At 51.7% G+C, this 20,038-nt stretch overlaps 1 protein-coding gene across 1 annotated transcript; it reads right to left on the bottom strand.

Annotated features, from left to right (window-relative positions):
- Positions 1-6,958: 6,958 nt before the first annotated feature.
- On the bottom strand, positions 6,959-20,038 carry SERPINA5 (serpin family A member 5). Its single transcript, XM_061395216.1, has 5 exons — positions 19,906-20,038; positions 11,177-11,801; positions 9,061-9,331; positions 8,560-8,707; positions 6,959-7,990 (listed from the first exon to the last, which is right to left on the bottom strand). Exons 2-5 carry the CDS (start codon positions 11,781-11,783, stop codon positions 7,802-7,804), a joined length of 1,215 nt encoding a protein of 404 aa, XP_061251200.1. The 5' UTR covers positions 11,784-11,801; positions 19,906-20,038; the 3' UTR covers positions 6,959-7,801.

The raw sequence follows: 20,038 nt of genomic DNA, 5'->3' as shown, positions 1-20,038 counted from the left end.
CGCTTCTCTCTCCCCCTTGTTCTCTACAGACAGAGCTGTCAGATTTGGCAAACAAATTCCTGGGACCCACCCCACAATCCCTGGGACATATTTATGCTAAAAAGGGATTCATTATCTGGAATTCATATTTATCTGTGTTATCAGCAGCCCCATCTGCACAGTGCACTCAGGTAGGCATCCAGGGCTCAAGGAATAGGGGTTTTAGGCAGTGGACTGAGGACTGGCAGAGGCATGGAATCTTCTGGAATCTCCATTATGTAGCTCCTTAATTCATTCACCCAACATTTGTTGAGGGCCCACTTTGGGCCAAGGACCATGCCAGGCACTGGGGCCAGCCCTCGGGGATTTCCTGGTATGTGAGAGACACAGACATGTAGAGAGATGGGCAGTATAGAGTGTGGGAAGTCATGGAGGAAGGGGTGGAGGGTGGGGGTCCAGAGATGAATCTGGGGAAGTCAGGAAGGTGCCTCTGGGCAGAGTCCTGAGGATGTGCCGGTGTTTGTGTTTATCACCCAGCAGTGGCTCTGCAAGGATTAGCTGCTGCTGCTGCTGCTGCTGCGAAGTCACTTCAGTCATGTCCGACTCTGTGCGACCCCATAGACGGCAGCCCATCAAGCTCCCCTGTCCCTGGGATTCTCCAGGCAAGAACACTGGAGTGGGCTGCCATTTCCTTCTCCAATGCATGAAAGTGAAAAGTGAAAGGGAAGTCGCTCAGTCGTGTCCGACTCTTAGCGACCCCATGGACTGCAGCCTACCAGGCTCCTCCATCCATGGGATTTTCCAGGCAAGAGTACTGGAGTGGGGTGCCATTGCCTTCTGAGAAAGTGCTAAAACTGAAGAGTATCCAGGCCCTTGGGGCATAGAGTGTGAGTGTATGAGAGTCCCTGGGCACTGAAGCTTGGTAGTGGCAGCTGCAGAGAGGAGGGGGTGTGGATTCACTGGGATCTGAGCCAAACTGGATAACTCTGTGCTCTGCTTGTGCATCAGAATCCCGAGGGTGAGGGGGGCTTGTTAAACACACTGACTGATTCCTCCCGTAGGGGCCAGGAAGAGGCTTCTTTAACAAACACCCACCTCTCCCCCAAGTCTCTGGTGATACTGATCACAGACTGAGAAACACCGGTGTCAGGTGTAAGGTCAGGGCCCTGCCCCTGCCTTCAGTTCGGGTCGGTTCAGTTCAGTGGCTCAGTCGTGTCCGACTTTTGCGACCCCATGGAGTGCACCAGGCTACGCCTTCCTGTCCATCATCAACTCCTGGAGCTTACTCAAACTCATGCCCATTGAGTCGGTGATGTCATCCAACCATCTCATCCTCTGTTGTCCCCTTCTCCTCCCACCTTCAATCTTTCCCAGCATCAGGGTCTTTTCAAATGAGTCAGTTCTTCCCATCAGGTGGCCAAAGTATTGGAGTTTCAGCTTCAGCATTAGTCCTTCCAATGAATATTCAGGACTGATTTCCTTTAGGGTGGACTGGTTGGATCTCTTTGCTGTCGAAGGGACTCTCAAGAGTCTTCTCCAACACCGCAGTTCAAAGGCATTAATTCTTCAGTGCTCAGCCTTCTTTATGGTCCAACTCTCACATCCATACATGACTACTGGAAAAACCATAGCTTTGACTAGACAGACCTTTGATGGAAAAGTAAAGTCCCTGATTTTTAATCTGCTGGTAATTTCAATATGCCCCTGCCTGGTTTCCTCCAAGCCTCCTTACCATCACCCTACATGGCAGTGGGGAAAATGGACATACTGTGTGTTTGGCTCTGAGTACCGGGGAGCAGAGGCTGGGCCCGTCTCATACTCTTTCACCACACACCCACCCGACCTGCCAGACTGGCCTTCCCAAACCTCCAGCCTGCCCCACCCCAACCCAGCCCAGGTCCATAACATCAGAAGCAACACGTACCTCCTGCTCAGAGCCATGAATGGTTCATAGCACAGCCTCTCTGGGGGAGGGATGGAGAAGCAAGGACCCAGATAGGGGAAGGCTCTGGGACCACCTCCCCCATCCAACCCCCCAGGTATACAATGAATGCTCAGCTTCTAGTTCAACCAGAGAGTTAGCAGCCACGTATCCCCAGAAGACTGTGCCTATGTGTGCACATATGAGCAAGTAGCAAGCACATCTGGACATGTGTAGGAGCATTATTATTTTTTTTGTCAGTACTCTTTATGTCTTCATGGAAAATGATCATCAGGAATGGCATGTGGTCTCTCACACTGGATTCTCTCAGATAGGCAAAACACTTTTGTGTCTGTAGCTGTTGCCAGGTGGGGGTCATCTCATCCCCACCTCATTCCTTGGGGAAAGGTGGTGGATGGTCAGCTCTGGAGTGGGGCTCTATAGAAAATGGGAGAATGTCATTGATGTCACCCACTTGCCCTCCCAACCCCTTGTGCAGGCGCCTCTCTGCCTCTTCATTAACTGAGACAATATATGCAGAGGACTCTGAGTGGTGCGGGTGCTCAGGAGGTGGCATCCAAGTGCCACCCACTGTTAGGAGTGCTGCCACCCCCACCACCGCCCTGGCACCCTGCATAGTCTAACTGGTGCTGGTGAAGACTGAGCCTCCTGGGTTCCAGCCGCCTGTATCTTTCGGCCCCTGTCAGTTCCATGAACAGGACACACTCTCCCATCGCTGGGCCTTCACTCACGTTCTGTACAAGCAACAGTCTCCCCATTCATCCCTGCTTGTCCCTCAGCTCTTGGCTTCAATTCCACCACCTACAGCTCTCTGTCTTGCAGCAGTAGAAGGTCCTTGCCTGTCTCTTGGTGCCCATTCTCCTCCTTAACTAGTCCCCTGCTTCTGCCCCACCCAACCCCATACCTACTCTCTTCTCTACATTTTTTTTTAACATCTCACTGGAAAAAGTCAATTTTCTAGTTTGAAACAATTTTAGATGTACAGAGAAGTTGTGATGACAGTGAAGAGAGCTCTTGAGACATAAACATCTTATGTAGCCGTGGCATATTTCTGAAAACTAAGGAGCGAACTTTGGCATGGTATAGACTCTTTTGGATTTCACTTTTTCCACTAATGTCCTTTTTCTCCTCCAGTATCCTATCCAGGAAACCACATTATACTCAGTTTCCAGGTCTCCTTAGTTTCACCTGGCCTGTGACAGTTTTTAGGTCTCTGAAACTGTCCTGCTGCCATAACAGAATACCACAGGCTTAGTGACTTATACACAGTAGAAATTTACTCTTCATAGTTTGGGAGGCTGAACATCCAGGCTGAGATCAGGAACCAGCATAGTCAGGTGAGGACTCTCTTCTGCTTAAGTCCTCATGTGGGGAAGGACAAGAGTGAGCTCTTGTGTCTCTTTCAAGGGCACTAATCCCATTCATGAGGGCTCCACCCTCATGACCTAGTCACCTCCCGATGGCACCACCTTCTAACACGATCACATTGCAGGGTGAGGACCTCAACATGTGAATTTTGAGGGAACACAAACCTTTGGTCCATAGCATCAGGCTTTCCTTGCTTTGTGTGACCTTGACACTTTGGAAGAGTAGGGCTGGCCAGGTATTTTGTTGAAGGTCTCTCAGCTGTGGTCTATATGGTGTTTTCTCATGATCAGAGTGAGGAGGTGACGTGTTTGGGGGAAGATCCCACCGAGGCAATGCTCCTTTCTGGTCGCTCCATATCAGAGAACCCAGGATGATGACACGCCACACCACTGGTGAAGCTGACCTTGATCATACAGTCAAGTTCATGGATGTCAAGTCTCTGTCCTGTATTCTGTACTTCCTATGCTCGACTGTCAAACTCACACTTCATAGCACTTTGTCATCAACTGACAATGTGACATATTTTACTTTTTGATTTTTTTCTCTCTTTTTTGTTGTTGTCTTTCTGTGCTAGAATATAGCTTGCCCAGAGCAGAGATCTTTGTTCATTTTTTCATTTATCTCCAGCACCTGGAGCAGTTCCAAGGGATATTTAATAAACATCTGGGAACAAAAGGATAGCCCTCATTACAGTCTGTAATTTTGCGTATTTGTGTGCATGCCTGGTTATTGCCTAAGCCTGCATCTGCTAGGCTCACCGTTTACATCTTTGTCCTAGCTCCCTGCCTGATTCCCTGTAGGAACCACTTAAACAGTAGCCTTCAAATGATAGAGTTAAATAAACAAGGGTAGGCTAGCCAAGGTTGTTCCATGGGGTGTGAAGTGCTTTCTCTGGAGACCAAGGTCATTCTTTCTGGTCTGGGTTTCTGCTGGGAATGGTGGGGGAAGGAATCCTGGGCCCTTGAACCATTCCTCTGCTCTCTGAAGTCCACGGTGGGGAGGGCCTCAGAGTGCATGTAGTCAGAGAGGGAAGCGAAGATGGGTGCCTAAGAACAGCAGTGAATCTGGTAATAGCTTCCAAGGAACTCAAAGATGGGTGACTTTGAGCTATGTCCTCACCAAATCCATATGTTAAAGTCCTAACCCCAGTACCTCAGAATGTGGCTATATTCAAAGGTGGCATCTTTAAAAGGGTGATTAAGTTAAAATTAAGGTGGGTCCCCATCCAACATGGGCTTCCCTGGTAGCTCAGATGGTAAAGAAAATGCCTACAGCGAAGGAGACCTGGGTTCAATCCCTGGGTCAGGAAGATCCTCTGGAGAAGGGAAAGGCTATCCACTCCAGTATTCTTGCCTGGAGAGCCCCATGGACAGACCATGGGGTTGCAAAGAGTCGGACACAACTGAGCGACTAGCACTACTACCATCCGACTCGACTGATGAAGATTGGAAGGGGAGGGGATCAAGAGGGAGAAGATCAAGAGGGAAGCCCACGTGAGGACACAGAGAGACGACTGCCATCTGCAGACACCAAAGACAGCCCTCAGAGAGAAACAGCCCTGGAGACACCTGATCTCAGACTTCCAGCCTCCAGGACTGTGAGATAATACATGTCTGTTGTCAAGCTGCCCCATCTGTGGAATTTTGTTATGGCAACCCTAGAAAATGAATATAAGGGCTAAGAAAGAAAGTCCAGAGGTGTGTGTGTGTGCATGCCTAGTCGCTTCATTCGTGTCTGATTCTTTGTGATCCTGTGGACTGTAGCCCAAAAGGCTCCTCTGTCCATGGGATTCTCCAGGCAAGAATACTGGAGTGGGTTGCCATGCCCTCCTCCAAGGGATCTTCCTGAACCAGGGATCGAACCTGTGTCTCTTATATCTCCTGCACTGGCAGGCGGGTTCTTTACCACTAGTGCCAGCTGGGAAGGCCCTGGATGGGGACAGCCATGCCTATAATGTAGGCACCTATAAGACAGGTCTGGTGGGGTCGATGGAGGAGCAGGTGTGGATGGGTGTGAAAGCCCCCCCTAAAGGGCTGTGTGAGGCATCTATGGACACACAGGTGGAAGAGCGAGGGCCCGGAAGGGGTCCAGGGAGTGACTTAGGTGTGGTGAGGATGGTCAAACTACGCTGAAGCTCAGGATGAGAGAGAAGTGTCCAGGGTCCCTGTCACTGGACCACAAGCATCGCCCCCTCTTCCCTCCTTGCTCTCCTCCCCATGTGGCCCTGGCCCACACTGAAGCTGCCACCATCTCCCGTGCACACTGCAGCTTCCTCAGCCACACTCTGCTTCAGCTGTTCCCCCGGCCAGACGGCCCAGCCCTGTACCCAAACTGCTGCCCATGAAGCCCTATCTGCTCACTTCAGGTCACTTCTTTGGCAAAAATCTCGCCTGCCCCCTCAGAATGTAACCCTCCTTCTCTCTCTGTCTGAGTGGCTCTATCGATCTGTTCATCCCAGGATGGTGAGACAATTGACTCACGTGAGCGGTGCTGACTCCCAGCTCAGAGTTTCCCTCCAGGCCCCCCCAAATCAGCTGCCCCGAGCCCGGGCTAGTCCCCCACATGGGGGCATTTAGTGACTATTTGCTGAGTGAACTTTAGACAGCGCTGGACCTTGGCCAGACACACGTGGTACAGTCAGGGCCTCCCCTGACCTTGGACTGGCTGAGTCAACGCTGAGAGAAATATTTGCCAAAAAAAAAAAAAAGACCAGGTGTTACGAAAGGAAAAGGCACCCAGGAGTGAGTCAGGCCCCATGAAGAGGCCCCATCCTCCCCAGCTTCCCAAGCCTGAGGCGCACACGCGAGGACAAGCCGCCTGGTGCTGCTTGCAGCGTCTGCCCTGCCGCCAGCCCATACTCGTGCCATCTGGGCCCCCGAGCCTGGGCCTCTCACTGGAGGGCTCTGGGCACGCGCTCAGGCTGTCCTCTGTGAGATGGGGACTCTGATAGGCATGCAGGGTTGTCGAAGGATCAGAGATCACAGATGCAAAGTGTGGCTGGCACATAGTAAGTGCTCCTACCTCAGGGGATGGTCAAAGCTCGGGGTTCTGACCTTAGTTCTAAGGGGCACACACCTGCCACACAGGCAAGGGTCTCCTGAGCACAGGCTCATGAGAAGCAAGCCATGGGCATGCAGAGTGGGGTGACAGGCACTCACGGGTCAGACCTGGGGGCAGCGAATTAGGGGACCGTCTGAGACTAAGTGAAGGACTCCTTCACTCATTCATTCCTTGATGCTGGAATGTGCCTGATCCCCTTCATTTGACAGATGGGGAAGCGTCATGGGACTCATGAAGGAGGAGACTGAGCCTACCTGGATGACAGCGGAGCTGGTGCCCTGATGCACTTGACCTGGGCTTCTGTTTCCAGGTCTTGTCTGCTCTGCAGCAGAGCCCAAGGCTGAGAGGGAGGTCCTGAGGCCACACTCCCAGGGTCCAATCCTGCCTCTACCACCAAGGAGCTGTGTGACTGGAGAGATTACCTGTTCCCAACAAGGCTCACCTTCCCTGTCTGTAAAATGGAAGTAAGAGGAGTGCCTGCCTGGTACAGGATATTGTGAAGGGTAAGTCTAACGATCCAGGTGAAGCAGCCAGCATTGGTCCTAGAACATGGTAAGCTAGGAATGTCACCATTCCCAGCACTGCCTCCAGAAGGACAATGACATCCAGTGTTTGCAAAATGCTTTATTGTTATTGCTGACACTAAAATCCACGGTTAGTCATTAGGGTCTTCAAATGACACTCTAGTATTCGCGTCAGGCCTCCATTCTTCCACACCTAGCCAAGCCCACGAGGTTGTAACTTAACCCACAGGACAGTACAATCCCGGGTTGGCCATGTCTACCCGGCTGTCCACCTGCTTTTCTTAAAAGATGAGTGGCACTTAAATGCATTGAAATCAACAGTGATTGGTGGGGAACATTCTAGCCTTTTTATATGATTTCAAGGGTTCTTCAGTCCCTCACCTGACATGGGGAAACTGAAGTCCAGAGAGGGATAGTATTACCCAAAGTCACACAGCTGGGACAGAAGCCCGATTTCATACTCCCATCCCAGCATTTTTTTTCCAAGCCATGATGAACTGATAGCTGGTACTGCCAAAAGGTGGGAAGCTAGGCTTAGGGATACACTTCCTGTTGGAAATATCTACTGGAACAATGCTCCTACAGAAACTGGTGGTGTTGGGCTGGGTAACAGGTGCTTAGATTCTGGGCTTCTCTCTGCCACTAACATGCTGTGTGGCCTTGGGCAAGTCAACCAACCTCTCTGGGCCTCAGGGCTAATCTCCACTGATGAAAGGCAAGGGCAAAACCAAATGTTCTCCAAGGCACCCATGTCTTGCAATCATGTGAAAAAAAGCAGTCATCAGTGTTTTGATGATGTTCTTAATATTATGATTTGTGGGAGTCTCATTAGTCAACCAAACCTGTGTAAATCAGCAACTCCCAGCAGACAGACAGCCATCGTGCACATTCATCTTCCACTATGGAGGCCCCTTGAGAAATCCTCATCTCAAGGGCGAGTCACTTTGCCTAAGAAAAGGATGTGTTTGCTGTTCTTCACAATGAGCACCAGAAAAGGCCTGTTGAAGACTATCCTTTGAGAGCCCAATCGGGCAGATTTGAACGTGATGACCATCCCCGTGGCTGCAGCCGCTTGGGTTCCAGACTCATCCACCTCCACCACAGCTTTGTGCACCATCTACAGGGGAGACATCAGGCGTCACGGAGACATCAGGTGTCACGGAGCCACCAGGGGCAGGGAGATGCCATCGGGGGAAACAGCCAAGCTTCTGCCAATGGCACCACTATCTGAACTTCTGTGCTCCTGAGCCATGAAGCAGACAGGAGATGAGGTGACTGAACAATTACTGTGCCCCCAGGGCTTAGGGGTGAGTGCTCACATGTTTTTCATTGAATTCTCACTGCCTCTCACAGCAAGGGTGTGACTCTCTGAGTTTATAGAGAGAAAGGAGGCTCAGAGAGGTCTAGTAATTGCTGGAGGTCACGCAGTAAGTGAAGGAGTCAGCCTCTGATTCTTAGGTTTGATTGCTTAAGACAAGACACCTGCAAGACACGGCGCTGGATACAGCTTCCCACTGCTCAGAGGACAAGAGGCAAAGTGAAACCTTTGCTTCTTGAGGGAAAAGAGGAGAGAGAGAGAGAGAGAAAGAATATGGAATGAGGGATGGGGTGAATAGAATGGAATAGAATATAACAGAAAAGGATAGAAGTTTCTAGAAGCAGGTGCTCAGGAGCTTCTGGGCTCACCTCAGAGACCCGGATGCTGGAGTGGTTGGAGATGCCGGTCAGGTCGGCGTCGGAGGTGAAGATGTCTCTGATCCCCAGCTTGGGGAGGACTTCCTCCAGCTGATAGGAGCCCTCGATAGAGAACTTGGGAAGATAAAGCTCAAGCCGCCTGGAAAGAGAAGAGGACCTTTTCTTAGACTCTCTGAGAGCACTGGCTCATATTACTGCTATCTCTAGGTTTCCTAATGCTCCTCCAACCTGTTGTCTAGAAAGGAACCCATCCAACTCTGGACTTGGACCTGAGCTGTCCCCAGTGGTCACTGCCCACTCAGATGTCCCACCAGAAAACCCAGCTTCCAGCCCTGCTCCCTCCAGCTAGGGGACTCAGGCCCCAGAGCTGGGACATCACATGATGCTTCTGGGCTTGGAGGCAGGTCCTGGGCCGGGTGAGTGCTCCCACCACTGCCGTGTGGCCCTGTGGGTGTGCCGCAGCAGGCTGGCCCAGAGTACTGTGAAGAATACCTCTTCATGGGCATCCTGAGCCACTTCTTGAGTGTTTTTTCCTTCAGGCCATTTTCCACCTGCTCCATTTCCCCCTCGCGGGGGAGAATGAAGAAGGCAGTGGCGTTCCCTTGGTAGGGGACCCCCACCACCTTGCAGGAGAGGTTTCGGTCCAGGAGGTAGTAAAACTGGTCCTGTTGTTTCATCATGGGGACCCGCACCACCGTCTCTGGGGTCACGTAGAAGTCCTGCTCGTGGGTGCTTTTGAGGTTGAAGCTTGTCTCCCACTTAGCTACAGATTGAAATGGAAAAGGAATTAGAAATTGTCAGCTACCAATGAAAAGTGTGCTCACAGTAAACCTACCAGAGAGCATCCTCTTTAGAGCAGTATCGTTGGGAGAAGTGACAGCAAAGCCTCTTCAATATAAAGACAAGCCCCTTCTTAATTCAGGGGACAGACTAGAACTTTGTGGGGCTATGCTCCCACATTTGCAAAACAAGGAGGTTGGTTTTCATGTCTTTGGGCACCCTTTACCCTAAATGCTGTTTGTCTGGTTCTCTGATGTTGGTACTCAAGCTCAAATATCCCACTGAGGAGGGTGAGTTCTTCTCTTTTCCATTCTTTTCCCAATATTGAATTTCAATCTAGGTTTGGAGGAAAGGTTCATAAGGGTCCTGAAAAAAACATGATTTTTCCTGCTGGGAAGTCTTTGGTTGTGCTTCTTGCTCAGTCTGTTTCATATGGGTATTTTGTTCAAAGTGATACAAGTAATTGCTTTCATCTTCTTGCTAAGTCGCTTCAGTCGTGTCGGACTCTGTGCAACCCCATAGATGGCAGCCCACCAGGCTCCGCTGTCCCTGGGATTCTCCAGGCAAGAACACTGGAGTGGGTTGCCATTTCCTTCTCCAATGCATGAAAGTGAAAAGTAAAAGTGAAGTCGCTCAGTCGTGTCCGACTCTTAGCGACCCAATGGACTGCAGCCTACCAGGCTCCTCGATCCATGGGATCTGCCAGGTAAGAGTACTGGAGTGGGCTGCCATTGCCTTCTCCATTCATCTTCTTAGTAGTTATCAAATATAGATCCAACTCCCACGGGCCATTTAGCTTACTTCACAGCTGTCCTCTGAAGCCTAGACCTGGACATGAGGACAAGAACTCTTAGAAGGCAAGCTTGATCCTCACTCTCTGTGACCACAGGAAGGGGGTTTGGGTACCAATTTAACTAGTTTCCTCTTTCCCTTTCTCCCCACTCCCCTCTCTATCTTCAGTCAGGCCCCATATAGGGTGCTCAGGACTCAGCATCTAGAAGGAGAAGCAGGCATACAAGCTGAGATGAGTAGGGATATTTACAAGAAATGCCAGGGAGACAAAGATGGGGAGACTGACTCTCAAGTGGGGAAGAGAAGACAATTCAGAGGAATAGGTTCTTGTCCCAGAATTTCTGGGCTAAGGAACCAGCTCCCAGGAAGGCACAGAGGTGAGGACGTGGGTGCCTCAGAGCAGCTGGCAAAAGCCCTCTAAGGCACGTCTAAGACCCACAGTCCTTCCCTGAGTAGCCATGGTGTCCGTTTCTTTGGCATCGTGGCCTTGACAAACTCATGCTTCAGAGTTTATGTGGATGCTGTGGCTTTAAGTGTTCCTGGGGGCCCAAATAGGAGCTGGCTTTTCCCCAGTGGAGGAAACAGCATCAGGCTCTTTATACCACCTGAAGCATTAAGAGGGGCTTCCCTGGTGGCTCAGCAGTAAAGAATCTGCTTGCAATGCAGGAGATGCAGATTCAACCCATGGGTTGGGGAGATCCCCTGGAGGAGGGCATGGCAACCCACTCTGGTATTCTTGTCCACAGAATCCCATGAACAGAGGAGCCTGGCAGGCTACACAGAGTCCAACACAACTGAAGCGACTAAACACACACATACGCACCAAGAAGGCTAAGAAGGCATCGTCTCACCCGGCTGACCGTTGACTTCACTCTATCATCAGGGACCAGAGAGTACTAAACCCACTCCCTCTCGTTTATGTGTGTGGGAACTGGTTTTGTTTCGTCTTGGAGGGATTGGGGGGTTTTTGTTTTGTTTGTTTTTGACAAAAAGCATCTGCAAAGAGCAAGTTCAGATTCAAGCCCAAGGGTCTTACCTTTAAAGAAAATGTAATTCACCATGACCATGACCTGGGTGCCATCCAGGCTCTTTATCAAGTCCACAATCTTGCCTTTCGTTTGCTTTGCCACGTAATCATTGATCTTCTTCTTGGCTCCTTCGGGGTCCTCAAAGTTCGTGGGGAAAGTGTCTGCCAGGTACAGAGTCCTCATGGCACCCAGGAAGGCCTCCTGGATGGGCAACCTGGGCTTGGTGAACAGGGCGTTGCCCAGGCTCAGCTGAAGGCTGTCTTGGGGCTGCTGGAGCTCGCGCAGCAGCCTCTGGGAGGCGCTGTGGAGCTCCTCCTCCGAGCCTTCCCCCGGGCCGATGCCCAGGCCTTCCAGGATCTGCGCCTTCGTGTTGGATTGAGCACCCAGGGAGAGCATGGCCAGGCTCACGGTGATGCTCAGAGGGGAGAAGAAGATGTTCTGAGCGGGGGCGGCTGCGGCCAAGGCCCTGTAGAGGTCGAAGACAAAGTCCCTGCTGCCTGGCGGCGCCGTGGTAACCGCTGGCGGCACCTCCTGGATTTTCTTCTTTTGGGAGCGCCGGAGGGTGGCCATCCGCGGCCCGAGGAGCACCAGGCACAGGAAGAGACAGAGACGCATCGCGGCTAACCCCTCGTTCTGAAAGGGAGAGTGGGAAGATGACCTCAGAAAGGATGGGTGGCTGGCGCATCCTCTCCGTGAGAAGATCGGAAGATTAGGGGCAGGGCTGACCTTCCGAAGGGGGCGACCGTGCCCACCAGCAGCCTCAGAGGGCGATGATGAACCCCAGCGGCTGGGAGGGAGTGAGGTTTTAGAGAGCACCAGAGGGGCGGAAGGACAGAGGCTCGGGGACGTGGGTATCTATGGCAGGGAGAAGAAGGACAGGCGGAGGAGTGAGACCCCTGTGGGCACCGGGCAAGAAGACGCTTCTCATCCATAGGGAAGTACCCATCACAGAGGACTGAGGATTCTGCCTGCTCAGCAGCTCTGAGGTTACCAGAAGCTGAGAAGCCTGTATCCCTGAATGACCCCTATCCCTCACTTTCTTGCTGGGGCGTAGCATTTGCAATACCTCATTTCCTGCTATGAGCTCAGGGTAGCTACTCCCCGTGGTCTCAGCCACACTGCTGGATTTGTCCCTGTTCATTCGGAGCATCCAGGTGGTGGGCAGAGTGCCAGGCTCCTGTGCTTCATGCGTGAACACAGGATACCATCAGTCTCCCTCTCCTTCCCCAGGGGCTGCTCTAGGACCCCATAAAGCCACCCAGTCCCTCATCAGAGGCACCTTCCTCCCTTAAGGAAATTCTGTCCTCTTACTGTTAGCTCCCAGGGCTTCCCTGGTGGCTCAGTCAGTAAAGAATCTGCCTGCAGTGCAGGAGACCCAGGTTCAGTCCCTGGGTCGGGAAAATCCCCTGGAGAAGGAAATGGCAACCCACTCCAGTATCCTTGCCTGGAACCTGGTGGGCTGCAGTCCACAGGGTCGCAAAGAGTCGGGCACAACTGAGCAACTAACACACACCGTGTGAGCTCCCAGACTACCCTCTTCTTCTGTGATGGGCTGAACTGTGCCCCCCAAATCCATACACTGATGTCCAGAAACCCAAGACCCCCAAATGTGACTGCGTTTGGAGACAGGGCCTTTAAGAGGCAGTTAAGTTAAAATGGGGGCTTCTCTGGTGGATCAGAGGTTAAAGCGTCTGCCTTCAATGTGGGGGACCTGGGTTCGATCCCTGGGTCGGGAAGATCCTCTGGAGAAGGAAACGGTAACCCACTCCAGTACTCTTGCCTGGAGGATCCCATGGACAGAGAAGCCTGGTAGGCTACAGTCCTCCTGCTGCTGCTGCTAAGTCGCTTCAGTCGTGTCCGACTCTGTGCGACCCCTAGATGGCAGCCCACCAGGCTCCCCGTCCCTGGGATTCTCCAGGCAAGAACCCTGGAGTGGGTTGCCATTTCCTTCTATGCATGAAAGTAAAAAGTGAAAGTGAAGTCGCTCAGTCGTGTCTGACTCTTAGCGACCCCATGGACTGCAGCCTACCAGGTTCCTCCATCCATGGGATTTTCCAGGCAAGAGTACTGGAATGGGGTGCCATTGCCTTCTCCGAGGCTACAGTCCACAGGGTTGCAAAGAGTCCAACACGACTGAGCGACTTCACTTTCTTAAGTTAAAATGAGGTCTTTGGAGCAGGGCCCTCATCCAGTGCGACTGGTGTCCTTGAAAGAAAAGATTAGAAAACAGACTTATGGACAAGGGCATGCGAGGAAGCAGAGGGTGAGACGAATGGAGAGAACAGCATGGAAGCAGATACACTAACATATGGAAAATAGCCAATGGAAATTTGCTGTGTGACTCAGGGAACTCAAACTGGGGCTCTGTAACAACCTGGAGGGCTGGAAAAGGGTGGGACGTGGGACGGAGGTTCAAGAAGGAGGGCACATATGTATACCTATGGCTGATTATGTTGATGTATTGATATAAATCAAACCAATATTGTAAAGCAATCATCACTCAATTAAAAATAAATATAATCAAGGATTTAAAAAAGAAAAAAAAAGATTAGGACACAGACACACGCAGACTGAGGGGTGACCACACGAGAAATGTGGGGACACAGGAAGGAGAAGGAGACAATCGCAGACAAGCCAAGCAGCAAGGCCCCAGGAGGAACCCGCCCTGCCAACACCTTGACCTTGGCCTTCCAGCCTCCAGGACTGTGAGACCATGAAGGTGTATTGTTTGACCTTCCTGGCGCTCTTCTTTGCCTCCCCCAGATAGGATGCCCTCACCTCTTGTCTCTCTACAGACTCTCAGGTGGGCCCTGGGGCTCTGCCATCATTCTGGCTTGTCCTCCACCCTCAGTCTCTCCCCTGCCACCTACCTAGACTCCCCCTGTCTACCCAGAAACTGTTCCTGTGCCTGGGCCTCCTAAAGCCCTCCTTCCACCCACTGTGAACAGCACAGACTCTAAAGGCAGCAGTCCGGGTTCAAATCCCAACCTCACTGCTCCTCCAAGTGTGATATGGAGCAAGTGTTGCTGCCTGTAGACGGAGGTCAGGACAGAACCCACACCAGGAGTGGCTGAGGCTTTAAGGAGTCCACATAAGCAATGGCTTGGAACCGGGCCCTATGCAGACGTGCTGTCCAAGTGTGAGCTGGCAGTGTGGCCACGATGGACCAAAGCCCCACTCGAGACCCCCGCTTCCCCAGCTGTATGCAGGGGCACACGCTTTCACACACACGCTCTCACGGGAGCCCAGTGGCAGCCAGACAACTAATTCCCACGATGGGCCCGGTGTGCATCCCCTTCAGCTGGGTATGCTCCCCCCATGGACACCATGACATCAGGCCCCCCAGGCTCAGGGCGAGCATGGCCACAGAGTCACAGACCCATGCAAAACCAAACTCCAAAGGGCCCCCCACTGCTGCATTGGATATGGCTGGTGGGAGGACACCAGTGAGCCTGGGGGTCCGTGGACCCTCCTGTCTTTGAATGAAACTGATGGACTCAAGCAAGTCACACTCAGCACTCCTGGCCTCCAAATTGTACCCGAGGGCCTCTCACCTTCTGAGATGGCCCACACTCTGTGGATTGTTTCTACCAGGGCTGTTCTCATCTTCTGAGACAAACCAGATTCTGTCTATGCAATGTGTGTCAGTTTAAATAAATAAATCTACTTCTCACATTATCAAAAACAAACAAAAAATAAACTACACCTGAGCCCACCAAGGAAGTTCATTTAGGGTGTTCTGTCTGCCGAACCTCCAGTGACCCTGAGCCAAACACAGCGGCTTCAGAGGTCCTGGTGCCCATGGGAGGCCCAGGTGCACTGACAGCACTTGCCACTGCTGGGTGCTGCGATGTCTCAACACACATCAGTCCCTTTAGCCTCACACACACCCGTGGACGCAGGTTCGATTACGGGCTATGAGGCAGGAGGTAGATGGACTCCCAGGGGAAGAGCGATTGGAGATTCATTTTCTGTGGACCGAAACTCCAAGACGAGAATAGCAGGACAAGTAAGGGAGTGGGCTGGACCCTACCCAGAAAACACGTTTCTCTTTCTTGAAGTCAGGAGACCTCCCTGACCACACATGACCAGACAGGCTTCTTGGAGGGCCAAGGAGTGATGTCAAGAAATGCTCTACCCATGAGCCTCCTCGGTGGGATCCATCTTGGCTAAGAGATGCGTGTGCTCACATGGGAAGACCCTGAGCTATGCCAAACATGGACTGTGAACCAGGAAATCAAAATTGTTGGCCAAAGGAAACCTGGAAGAAATGCCCCATAAAAGTAATTCAAACTGCCATGAGGATGCGAACTCAGTGACTCTCCCTCTGAGTGTGCCTGTGTGTCTATCCACACTTACTGTACTCCTTTTCCTCCTAATACTTCACTTGTTTCACTACTTTCCATTTTGTGAGAATTCTTTTTTGCAAAGCAGAAGGACAGGGACTTGTCACTGACCACTGGTCTAGTGGCTAGGATCTGGTGCTCTCACCGCCGTGACCTGGCCTCAGTCTCTGGCTGGGAACCCAGGCTCTGCTCCAAGACTGTGCAGGCCGAGGCCACGAGATAGGCTCCGTTTTACAGACGGGTCGTCTGAGGCTCTAAGAGTTTGAGTCACTCGCTAGTAGTGGCAGAGCTTGGGCTCAGACCCAGTTCGGACCCTGAAAGCTCACGCTCTGAACCGCCACACCCTTCAGTTCCCCAGATCCCTGGTCCTCCCCTGTCTGTGTCACAGCCTTCCAATTTTGTATTCTCTGCCTCTGCAGAGAATTGAGAAATGGTCTGGGGACTCTGCTGGTGGCCCAGTGGTCATTAATTTGCTTTGCAGTGCAGGGAACATGGGTTCGATCTATGTTCGGGGAACTAAAACCCCACATGCTACAGAAAAACCAAGCCTATGCACCACAACTATTGAGCCTGGGTGCCATACGAGAGGGTGTGTGACCTACATCGAAGGACCCATAGGATGTAACAAAGAGCCTGCTTCCCCAAGGCAGCCAAATAAAAAAATAAACAAGAAGCAGTCCAGGCTTCCCATGCTGACACTCCCTTTTTGTTCCCACTTTGAGAGTGACCTTCCCGAAGGTCTTTAAAGAGCATGGGTGGGTGGCATGATCACTGTGTCCTTTAGTCCGAAGAGTGTTAGAATCATCAATGTAGCAGGATGCTGCTTAAGAAGCAACTCAGTTCAACCCTCCCTCTACACCCACACACAGATAACACTGAGCTGATAATTACCATAAAAGAAATGCATTCAAAGAATTGTTACAGGCCACAGAGGAGTTTCCTGCTTGGACAGCAGAGCCCAGGGGCAGCTGGTCAGGGAGCAGGAGTGAGAGTTCCAACCTCCCATCCTCCTGTGTCTGGCAACAGCCTGGTGACCTTGGGCCAGGCCCTTCCCCTCCCAGGCCTGGAGGTCTGGTGGCCCTACCACTGGCCACCCCTCTGAAACACCAGCAACCTGATGGACTAAAGCTGCTTCTCTCAGGCTCCTCTGGGCTTCAGGTTTGGGGCCCAGAAAACCTTGCTCCATTTAGCTCTCTCCCTCTTATTGATGCCACTATTTATTAAGGACTGATTAAATGCTCTCTAAATATAACTACATTTCATCTTTACCCAAAGTATTATTAGTTCCATTTTACAGCCAAATAAACTGAGTCTTCTCTGATGGCTCAGTGGTAAAGAATCTGCCTACCAATGCAGGAGATGTGGGTTTAATCCCAGGGTTGGATAGATCCCCTGAAGAAGGAAATGGCAATACACTCCAGTATTCTTGTTTGGTAAATCCCATGGACAGAGGAGCCTGGCGGGCAACAGTCCATGGGGTCACAAAAGAGTTGAACCCGACTTAACTAAACAACAGCAAGAAACTGAGGCTTAGCAAAATGGAATAGCTCGTTCCAGCCAGTGAGTAATGGATCTGGGTTAAAATCCAGACTCTGACTGGTGTACATGCTGCCTCTTGGCTCCGATTTATGAGGATGACATGCTGTTCCCCCTCTTCTGATTCCCAGGTGTCTCCTAACCTGCTCACCTGAAATAGCTCATTCATGTTCCTTGTCTGCCTGCAATGCAGGAGACCCAGGTTGGAGCCCTGGATTGGGGAGATCCCCTGGAGAAGGAAATGGCAACCCACTCCAGTGTTCTTGCCTGGAGAATCCAATGGACAGAGGAACCTGGTGGGCTACAGTCCATGGGGTCACAAAGAGCTGGGCACAACTGAGCAACTAACACTTCACTTCATAGCAACATGGAGTTGGTATCATTGTCACAATTGTCCAGGAGAGGAAACAGAGGGTCAGAGAGGTTACTCTTGAGACAGTAGAGGCCTGGGGGTGCTCATTTCAGGTTTCTGAGTTTCTAAGTCCAGGCTTTGCAATTGCACTCATGGGCCTCTGGGGGCAAATATACAGCTTACAGAGTTTCGTGCCAACCTTGAGCCAGTGGAAAGTCTTCAGGCTCTGTGAACCTGGCTCTCAGGAGACCGGCCCCCACTGAGTGCTGGCAGAGCCTGGCCTGGCTGACGCTCTCCTGGGTGCCTGACGCCAGTGTGTCTGCAGAGATGCTCCCACGTGTCAGAGGGAAGAGAGCAAATTGATCGGGCTGATCTGGCACCCCAGGCCAAAGGGACTTGCGATGACAGAGGCTGGGCATCGGATAGGCAGGTCCTGGGAGGTCCTCCCACTGGTGTCCCACCATCCAGCCTGGAAATCTGCTGGTGTTTATTCCAAATGTTAGGCAACAAAGTCCCACCAAGGTCGACTTTGGACTCAGCTGTGGGAGGTGGCCGTGTGGCTCAGGAGGGTCTGTCTACTATCTGCTAATTACACAAAGAGAGATAGGACTTGGAGCCCAGGCAGAGAGGGAGAGATAAAACACAACTTCCCCTAGATCCTGCAGGCCAGGGGGGAAGAGCTTTCTGGAATCAGGGGCCTGGGCCTTTCTTAACCTCCCTCTCTATCTCCAGACCATCAGCAGGGCTTGTCGGTTTCTAGCTCTGAAATCTGCCTGCCTCGCCGCATTTTCCTTGCTATCATCCCAGTGGAAGCCTCTTTTTCCTGGACTCTGCTTATCCTGCCCCTGAGAGCCATTCGACATACATAAGTATATTCTGAAATAATCCCCTTCGATCACAAACACGGGCAGGGCCCTCCCTTGCCTAAAGACACCATTGCTGCCCACTGGCTCGGTAAAACCTAACTGTGATTACACGATAACCCATGAGGCTGCCAGCTCTGTCTGGCTCTCACCAGCCGCACCTGACCAGCTCTGCCTCCCAGGACACACGTCTTGTTTTTCAGTCCCTAACACAGAAGCCCTGTCCCAGTCCTGGGCCCTTGTACACTCCACCCTCCCTCCTGGAAACCTTTCCCCGCCTCTTCACTAACGCCACCTGCTCTCTGGGTCCAGGCTTCCACTTATCCTGATGGCACCCTGTCCACACCTGGCCATACCCTCACCACTGCTATTCTCTATAAGGGCTCCTTTGACTGTTTCTCTCATGGCTCCACCAGTTACAGAAGTGAAATTACATATGCGTGTGCTGCGGGCTTCTTTTGTCCAAGCCTTTCCCGCACTAGAACCTGTGCTTGCAAGAAAGGACCTCCATCTCTACTGGTCCCGCCATGACGCGTTCAGTCAAGAGGTGGTGCTCCAGCACTCCTGTGGAATGAATGGATGAGTGGATGGATGACTGGACTCGGGCTCCTTCTCTGTAATTCAGAGGTGTTAGAACATGTGCTGGCCACCGAGTCATGGAAGTGAGCCAGTCTGGGCATCCAGGGCTGAGCCCTGGCATTCCTGGGGCTAACTTGCCAGCTGACCTTGAATAACTTCCGCACTGAAGCTCAGCTTCAGTTTCCTTTCTCTTTCTTTTCTAATACTTTATTGAGGTCGGACTGACCTGCCAAAGGCTGTACATATTTACTGTACACAATTTGATGAGTTTGGAGAGCAGGGAAGTACACACCTGTGAAATCATCACTGCCATCCACCACTTCCCGAAGTTCCCTCCCACCCCCTTTATTCTTTAAGCTGTGGTTTCTTGATCTGTCAATAGGATGTCGGCCCAGAGGAGCAGTTTCCCTTTTATTGTTGTGTTTCATGCGCAAAGCCTTATCTTTAGAAAAACTGAAAATTCCACTCACTGTATGTCTACATTTTCTTACTTAGCAAATGGCCAAATGACCACTCTGGGTGGCAACCTCCTGGCAGGCCAGCCTTATCTTAGGGAAACAGATTGTATTCGATCATTTTTCCTGATTTCTGAAGGTGAAACATTCCGGGCACAGAAAACAATAGAAGCTATGGTTTGTCCAGCATGTTCCAGGGACCAGACGTTGTGTCCGCACCACTTAGTTCAGGGTTTCTCAGGACTATTGGCACTTCGAGCCAGGTCGTTCAGTGGGGGCTGTCCTGTGTAGCGTAGAGTATTCACAGTATCCCTGGCCTGTCCTCTCCTCCTGGAAGCCAACAGCAGCCCCCAATCCAGTTATGACAACTAAAAATGCCTCCAGATGAAGCAGTGCCCAAGAGGCAAATCACACTTGGGTGAGAATCACCACTTTATTTAATCTTCAGGCCCTGGCTTCCTCCCTCCCCACCACTGTCCTGCTCACCCTGGGACACCTCCAGAGTTTTTAAGCCCTCCAAATGCCATAACTCCAGAGGCCATTCCCCCACTCCCCCACCACCACCCTAAGCCCCACAGGTCCTCGGTCCACACTGCCTGTACTTACTCTGTCCGGTGATGAGTGTGCACACAGCAGAGGCGACTGTCCGTAGGGCTTGGTAGAGAACTGGCTGGACTAGAGCCAGGTTCTGTCACTAACCAAGCAGAGCCCTGACTCTGCCTCTCCCCTGGCCCCGCCC

Source organism: Bos javanicus, chromosome 21, assembly GCF_032452875.1.
Source record: "Bos javanicus breed banteng chromosome 21, ARS-OSU_banteng_1.0, whole genome shotgun sequence".
In the NCBI taxonomy this organism is placed as follows: domain Eukaryota; kingdom Metazoa; phylum Chordata; class Mammalia; order Artiodactyla; family Bovidae; genus Bos; species Bos javanicus.
This window is presented reverse-complemented; position numbering and strand designations above follow the sequence as displayed.

Bases quoted from the DNA above. Each gene is read 5' to 3' on its own strand.
- SERPINA5 (XM_061395216.1), bottom strand. From the start codon at position 11,783: ATGCGTCTCTGTCTCTTCCTGTGCCTGGTGCTCCTCGGGCCGCGGATG. The intron at 8,708-9,060 runs GTATTCTTCACA...TTCTCTTTCCAG, and splicing joins CTCAGGATGCCCATGAAGAG to GCGGCTTGAGCTTTATCTTC. The intron at 7,991-8,559 runs GTGAGCCCAGAA...TCTCCCCTGTAG, and splicing joins CCAGCATCCGGGTCTCTGAG to ATGGTGCACAAAGCTGTGGT.